At 36.0% G+C, this 8744-nt stretch overlaps 1 protein-coding gene across 1 annotated transcript; it reads left to right on the forward strand.

Annotated features, from left to right (window-relative positions):
- Window positions 1–6015: 6015 nt before the first annotated feature.
- LOC131554194 (odorant receptor 131-2-like) lies at window positions 6016–6969 on the forward strand. Its single transcript, XM_058799399.1, has one exon. The coding sequence runs from the start codon at window positions 6016–6018 to the stop codon at window positions 6967–6969; it is 954 nt and encodes a 317-aa protein (XP_058655382.1).
- Window positions 6970–8744: the final 1775 nt, after the last annotated feature.

Below are 8744 nucleotides of genomic sequence, written 5' to 3' on the forward strand. Positions count from 1 at the left end.
AGCTTTTTAAAGATGCTGATTTCATTTTCCAGCAGGATTTGGCACCTGCCCACACTGCCAAAAGCACCAAAAGTTGGTTAAATAGCCATGGTGTTGGTGTGCTTGACTGGCCAGCAAACTCACCAGACCTGAACCCCATAGAGAATCTATGGGGTATTGTCAAGAGGAAAATGAGAAACAAGAGACCAAAAAACACAGATGAGCTGAAGTCCACTGTCAAAGAAACCTGGGCTTCCATACCACCTCAGCAGTGCCACAAACTGATCACCTCCATGCCACGCCGAATTGAGGCAGTAATTAAAGCAAAAGGAGCCCCTACCAAGTATTGAGTACATATACAGTAAATGAACATACTTTCCAGAAGGCCAACAATTTGTTGAGATAGTGAATTGGTGGGTTTTTGTTAAATGTGAGCCAAAATTATCACAATTAAAAGAACCAAAGACTTAAACTACTTCAGTCGGTGTGCATTGAATTTATTTAATACACGAGTTTCACAATTTGAGTTGAATTACTGAAATAAATGAACTTTTCCACGACATTCTAATTTATTGAGATGCACCTGTAAATAGTTATGAGCAAAACTGAGCAAAAAAAAATCTCTTGACCAGTAGATAGCACTGTGCTGAAACTGCTCATGTACACACAGGTCATGGTTGTCATAACACACATCAAGTTTGGCCTCACATCCATTTTGCCATGCTTTTCGTGATTTGTGCTCACGTTAATTAAAAATGGTTAGACTGATCAACTTGAATTCTATAACTTTTCATCAGCATGGTCTGAAGATGATTCAGTTGGACGTTCATGAAAAACTGTTTAGGAGGAATTCTAAAAAGTTGATTTTTCAGAAAATCCAGAACATTAAAAATGCCGTCGACTTGGAATGAGCAAAGGAATCAGAGGAAACAGGAATTTTGAGTTTCCTCATGAGTTCAACTTTGGATATTTAGTGGCGATTGAGGGTTTGAGTTAGATACTCCAAATTTGCCATGCAATAGTCAAGTCAAGTCACCTTTATTTATATAGCGCTTTTAACAATACAAATTGTGTCAAAGCAACTTTCCAATATCAGAATAGGAATATAGTGTCAATAATGTAAAATGACAAGATTAAACACTCAATTTTCAGTTAAAGGCATTTCATTATTGATTTCAGTGGTGTCATCGCCCAACTCAGTTCAGTTTAAATAGTATCTGTGTAATCATGTAGACGATATCGCTGGAAAATAAGTGTCCTCAACTAAGCAAGCCAGAGGCGACAGCGGCAAGGAACCAAAACTCCATCGGTGACAGAATGGAGAAAAAAACCTTGGGAGAAACCAGGCTCAGTCGGGGGGCAAGTTCTCCTCTGGCCAGACGAAACAGCAGTTCAATTCCAACTGTAGCAAAGTCAGATTTTGTAAAGGACTCATTTGTTTCCCGTGGTCTTGTCCCGATGGCTGTCTAGGTGACGAGGTCCTCACTGGGGATCTGTCTCTGGGGTTCAACTAGGTGTCCTGATCACTGCTGACATTCAGGGCTGTAGAAGTCGTCTTTAGGTGCTGATCCACCATCTGATCTGGATACGGACTGGATCCGGGTGACTGCAGTGATCATCTGATCTGGATACAGACTGGATCGGGTTGCAACGGTGATCTCGGAATAAGAAAGAAACAGATTAATATTAGTGTAGATGCCATTTTTCTTACGATGTAACAAGTACAACGGGTGTTATGGGAAGTGTTTCCGATTCTGGTTGACCTAATTAATGCAGCCTAACAATCCTTTAACAGATTTGAATATTAGAAGCGTATTACTGTATTATGTGTAAGTCAGGTTAAAGAGATGGGTCTTTAATCTAGATTTAAACTGACAGAGTGTGTCTGCCTCCGGAACAGTGTTAGGTAGATTGTTCCAGAGTTTTGGCGCTAAATAGGAAAAGGTTCTGCCTCCCGCAGTTGATTTTGATATTCTAGGTATTATCAATTGGCCAGAGTTCTGAGAACGTAGTGGACGTGGAGGACTATAATGCTATAAGAGCTCGCTCAAGTACTGAGGAGCTAAACCATTCAGGGCTTTATTAGTAATTAACAAGATTTTAAAATCTATACGATGTATAGTAGGGAGCCAGTGCAGCGTTGACAGAACCGGGCTAATGTGATCATACTTCCTGGTTCTAGTAAGAACTCTAGCTGCTGCATTTTAGACCATCTGTAATTTGTTTATTAAGTGTGCAGAACAGCCTTCCAATAAAGCATTACAATAATCTAACCTTGAGGTCATAAATGCATGAATTAACATTTCTGCATTTGACTTTGAGAGCATAGGTCTCAGTTTAGATATACTTTTAAGATGAAAAAATGCAGTTTTACAAATGCTAGAAACGTGGCTATCAAAGGAAAGATTACTATCAAATAGCACACCTAGGTTCCTAACTGATGACAAAGAATTTATAGAGCAGCCATCATGTGTTAGACAGTGTTCTAAGCTATTATATGTGGGCGTTTTAGGTCCGATAATTAACACCTCTGTTTTTTCATAATTTAGCAGTAAGAAATTACTCGTCATCAAGTTTTTTATATCGACTATGCATTCCGTTAGTTTCTCAATTTGGTGTGTTTCACCAGGGCATGAAGAAATATAGAGCTGAGTATCATCAGCATAACAGTGAAAGCTAACACTGTGTTTCCTGATGATATTTCCTAAGGGTAACATGTAAAGCGTGAAAAGTAACGGCCCTAGTACTGAGCCTTGAGGTACTCCATACTGCACTTTTGATCGATATGATACCTCTTCATTCACTGCTACAAATTGATGGCGGTCAGATAAGTATGATCTGAACCATGCTAATGCACTTTCACTAATGCCAACAAAGTTTTCTAGTCTATTCAAAAGAATGTTATGGTCGATAGTGTCGAACGCAGCGCTAAGATCCAGTAGTACTAATAGAGAGATACAACCACGATCAGATGACAAGAGCTGGTCATTTGTAACTCTAATGAGAGCAGTCTCAGTGCTATGAAATGGTCTAAATCTTGACTGGAAATCCTCACAGATACCATTTTTCTCTAATAAGGAATATAACTGTGAGGATACTACCTTTTCTAGTATCTTTGACAGAAAAGGGAGATTCGAGATCGGTCTGTAATTAACTAGATCTTTGGGGTCAAGTTGTGGTTTTTTAATGAGAGGCTTAATAACAGCCAATTTGAAGGTTTTGGGAACTTATCCTAATGACAATGACAAATTAATAATAGCCAAAAGAGGATCTTTGACTTCTGGAAGCACCTCTTTTAGTAGTTTAGGTGGAATAGGGTCTAACATACATGTTGTTTGTTTAGATGATTCAACAAGTTTATACAATTTTTCCTCTCCTATAGTAGAGAATGAGTGGAATTGTTCCTCAGGGGATCTATAGTGCACTATCTGATGCGATACTGTAGCTGACAGCTTTATGGTTACAATTTTATCTCTGATAGTATCGATCTTGGAAGTAAAATAGTTCATAAAGTCATTACTGCTGTGCTGTTGGGAAACGTCAACACCTGCTGATACTTTATTTTTTGTTAATTTAGCCACTGTATTGAATAAATACCTGGGGTTATGTTTGTTTTCTTCTAAAAGAGATGAAAAGTAATCAGATCTAGCAGTTTTTAATGCTTTTCTGTAGGATAGGGTAATTTCCCGCCAAGCAATATGAAATACCTCTAGTTTAGTTTTCCTCCAGCTGCGCTCCATTTTCCGGGCTGCTCTGCTTAGTGTGCTCATTATACCACGTTGTTGGAGTCTTTTCCTTAATCTTCCTTAGGCGTAAAGGAGCAACCGTATCTAAAGTGCTAGAAAAGAGAGAGTCAATAGTTTCTGTTACATCATCAAGTTTTTCTGTGCTGTTGGATATGCTGAGAAATTGAGATAAATCAGGAAGATTATTTACAAAGCAGTCTTTTGTGGTAGAAGTGATGGTTCTACCATACTTGTAGCAAGGAGTAGAATTTACAGTTTTAGCTATATGGAGTTTACACAAGACCAGATAATGATCTGAGATATCATCACTTTGCTGCAGAATTTCAATATCATTAACATCAGTTCCATGTGACAATATTAAATCTAGAGTATGATTTCGACAATGAGTAGGTCCTGACACGTGTTGTCTAACCCCAATAGAGTTCAGAATGTTTATGAATGCTGATCCTAATGCATCTTTTTTTTTATTATCAACGTAGATATTAAAATCACCAACGATTAAGACTTTATCTGCAGCCAGCACTAACTCTGACAGAAAATCAGCAAAGTCTGTATGGTGCCCTGGTGGCCTGTATACAGTAGCCAGTGCAAACATCACAGGGGATTTATCATTAACACTTGTTTCTCTAGATAATGTTACATGAAGCACCATTACTTCAATGGAGTTATACTTAAAGCCTGCCCTCTGAGAAATACTGAGAATACTGCTATAAATTGTAGCAACACCTCCTCCTTTGCCTTTTGGATGCGGTTCATTTTTATAACAGTAATCTTGGGGGGTAGACTCGTTTAAAATAATGTATTCATCTGGTTTTAGCCAGGTTTCTGTCAAACAGATCACATCTATGTTATGATCAGTGATCATATCATTTACAAAAAGCGCTTTCGTAGAAAGGGACCTGATATTCAGAAAGCCAAGCTTTATCATTTGTTTCTCTGTATTATATACATTTTTATTTGTTGAACGTCAATCAAATTGTTACTCTTAAATTGGATTGGACGTTTTTTTGTATTTTCTAGTTCGGGGAACAGACACAGTCTCTATAGTGTGATATCTTGGTGAAAGAGTCTCTATGTGCTGAGAATTAACTGACTTCTGTGACGTGAGGCGGCTAGCAGACGGTCAGTTTATAGACGGTCAATATTCATACTGTCCTCTATTTGTGTGCCTAAATTGAATAACTTTCCTTTAGATCTTAGCCCCTGATAAATAAATAACATTGCTTATAAATAGAAACTATGATAGCAGGAGAAAATGATTAACCTCAGATTTATGTACTTTGGCTATTTGTATTTGATTCCAATAGCAAAGAGTGTGATATAACCAAACTCAGTAAAACTGTTGTGTTGCACATATGTGACCCTGGACCACAAAACCAGTCTTAAGTCGCTGGGGTATATTTGTAGCAATAGCCAAAAATATACTGTATGGGTCAAAATTATAGATTTTTCTTTTATGCCAAAAATCATTAGTATATTAAGTAAAGATCATATTCCATGAAGATATTTTGAAAATTTACTACAGTAAATATATCAAAACGTCATTTTTTGATCAGTAATATGCATTGCTAAAAATTCATTTGGACAAATTTAAAGGCGATTTTCTCAATATTTTGATTTCTTTTGCACCCTCAGATTCCAGATTTTCAAATAGTTGTATCTCGGCCAAATATTGTCTGAAAAAAAAAAACATACATCAATGGAAAGCTTATTTATTCAGCTTTCAGATGATGTATAAATCTCAATTTCGAAAAATTTACACTTAAGACTGGTTTTGTGGTCCAGGGTCACATATTAGTTTTTCAGGTTAATGTTTTAGACCTTACAGCATAATTTAAATGTTTTTAAGCATGATTGTGTCTCAGTGCTAGACATCTATCCCCAACACATAAGCAAATCTAAATTTAGCTCTAGATGTCATTAACTAATCTTGTGTCATCCATTAGAGTTTTGCTCTGTCAAGCTCTATATAAAAGTTTGTTCACAGCTCACTTCATCATTTGGCTTATACAGGTAAAGTTACACCTGATATGACCTGGGCTTAAGGATAGAGTCAAGAATACTTTCAGTACATGGTACATCAAAAGTTATGTACACTAATATTGTTTTCATGTCTTTCTGTGTTGTAAACTGAAAACATGTTCAGTCAGCATAGGTATTTGAAATTTACATATTCGTTAAAATTCATTTTTAATTCTAAAGTATTAGTAATTATTTTTTCTTACTATGTTGTGTATTATTGTAAATGTGTTTTTGTATTCTGTCTAATTGTCTTTCAGATGCGCACACAATGTCCAGTATGAATACCAGTGGCTATGAACAGATGCAACTGATCCAAGTTGACCCCGTCCGAAGGAACATTTCACTGGTGCTGACCCAGATCTTTGTGTGGCCCTTCATCTACCTCACCTTCCTCATGCTCTTGATATTCTCCAAGAAAGAAACTTTCAGAACAGAGACACGTTACATATTGTTTGGTCATTCTATCCTGGTAGACCTAATGTTTCTTTGTCTGACAGATTTTGTGGTGCTCCTATCATACAACTTTGTTTTAATACCGCTGCATTTCTGTGTCCCCGTCTGCATGTTAATGGAAGTGGTTGCAGTAAGTGCACCATTGACCATCGGTGCTATGTGTGTGGAGCGTTATGTGGCCATTTGCATGCCGCTGCGACATCAGGCGATCTCCACCTCTAGAAGAGCCCTAATAGTGATTTTAATGATTTGGATCCTGAGCTCCATAAACCCCTTTGTTGACATGTTTATCCTCATTAGCACTGCCTCTCGTGAATACTTGTCTCAACTGACACACTGCCACTATGAGATTATGATATTGGAAAGGATACGTCACTTTGCTAGGGGTCTGTTGTATATTGTGGGGCTTGTGCTTATCTTGATAATTGAAATCTTTTGTTATGTAATGATATACCTTGCTGCACGTTCAGCCTCTGGTGACAAGAAGTCAGCATCAAAAGGGCAGCGCACCATTTCTCTTCATATCCTTCAGCTGTTTTTGTGTACAGCTGAGGTCATGTGTCCTTACATTGAGGCTGTAGTTATGCAGTATGATATTCAAACATATTTGACTGTTCGATTTATAAATTTCCTTGCATTTAGTATAACTTCTAGAGCAGTAAGTCCTCTTGTCTATGGCTTTAGAGATGAGAAATTCTATGCAGCTATGGCTTACTATATTAGATGCAAAAACAATGAAATCTCTACTGACATTGATAAACAAACATGATTATCTTCAGTTAAAGCATTTACATGGACATCTATGTGTTTTTAAGGTTAAAGAGTGCTCATGGGATTTTTACCTGTTTTTCAAAATGTTATCAAGTTAAATTTGCAATATATCAAAACTGCAGTTTTTGGTCTAATAGTGAAGATCTAGAGTATGAAAGTGTCTGCCCAACAGCAATATCTGTCTGGGGAAGATGCTTCTCATAAATATTAGTATTTAGAGACTATTTTATTTAGCCTACCACATAACTGATTAAAATATTGACATTTCAGTTGTAATTTTAAATATTTTGTGAATATTTTAGTTATTTAAATATAATTATGTCCTAGAATTATAAATAAGCACATGTGTGATTATTTTAAATTTGCATTGAATATAAATTAGTTTGAAAAGAAGATGAAGTCTTGAATAATTGAACACTTCACATGTCATTGCAGACTTTAAATACACAAATTATTATTAATATTAATATTATTATTATTATTATTATACTTCTGGACAAAGAGTGTCTGATAAATGTCAGTGATTTCTATTAAAACATGTTAGAAACGAACTTGCTGTCATTGTTGACATGTCAGTATATCAAACAATAATAACAGTATAGGTGAATTAATCTTAAGCTAAATCTAGAATTTGCATCTAATATAAATTTTTGTTTCTTTCTGAAAACTCCAACTGTCTTTCATATGTAATACATCTATAATTTCAACATTTACAATGCAAACATGCAAAGACTGCAGTGAGTGAAACTCGAGACACCTACAATTTCATGAAATTTTCTGTTTGATATTTCTTAGGGAATATAATAATAATAATAATAATAATAATGTTTTTTTTCACAGTGTGTTAATTTGTTTAAATTGGATCATATTCCATAAATACATGGCCAGCATTGTGGTTCTCCAATATTCAGTGAAATACAGTTTATGTGACAAAGCAATACCCACACCTTACCATCTTCTGATAAATGCAAACACATATTACTCATATTACAAATGGATTACACATCATTTCAGGATACAAAAATGCTTTCAGTAGCTTAAAAATGTATTGTACTGTGTATATATGGATGAAAAATGAAAATGTTTAAAGTTATAATAATAATAATTATTATTATTATTATTATTACAACCCGAAATCCAGAAATGTTGGGACGGTTTTTAAATTTAAATAAAATGAAAACTAAAAGACTTTCAAATCACATGAGCCAATATTTTATTCACAATAGAACATAGATAACACAACAAATGTTTAAACTGAGACATTTTACAATTTTTATGCACAAAATGAGCTCATTTCAAATTTGATGCTTGCTACAGGTCTCAAAATAGTTGGGACGGGGGCATGTTTACCATGGTGTAGCATCTCCTCTTCTTTTCAAAACAGTTTGAAGACATCTGGGCATCGAGGTTATGAGTTTCTGGAGTTTTGGTGTTGGAATTTGGTCCCATTCTTGCCTGATACAGGTTTCCAGCTGCTGAAGAGTTTGTGGTCATCTTTGACGTATTTTTCGTTTAATGATGCGCCAAATGTTCTCTATAGGTGAAAGATCTGGACTGCAGGCAGGCCAATTCAGCACCCGGACTCTTCTACTACGAAGCCATGCTGTTGTAATAGCTGCAGTATGTGGTTTTGCATTGTCCTGCTGAAATACACAATTCCTTCCCTGAAATAGACATCGTCTGGAGGGGAGCATATGTTGCTCTTAAACCTTTATATAAATTTCAGCATTCATAGTGCCTTCCAAAACATGCAAGCTGCCCAAAGCGTATGCA

The sequence above is a fragment of the Onychostoma macrolepis genome, chromosome 15 (genome assembly GCF_012432095.1).
Source record: "Onychostoma macrolepis isolate SWU-2019 chromosome 15, ASM1243209v1, whole genome shotgun sequence".
In the NCBI taxonomy this organism is placed as follows: domain Eukaryota; kingdom Metazoa; phylum Chordata; class Actinopteri; order Cypriniformes; family Cyprinidae; genus Onychostoma; species Onychostoma macrolepis.

Excerpts from the sequence above, each read along its gene's own strand:
- LOC131554194 (XM_058799399.1), top strand. The coding sequence starts at position 6,016 with ATGTCCAGTATGAATACCAGTGGCTATGAACAGATGCAACTGATCCAA.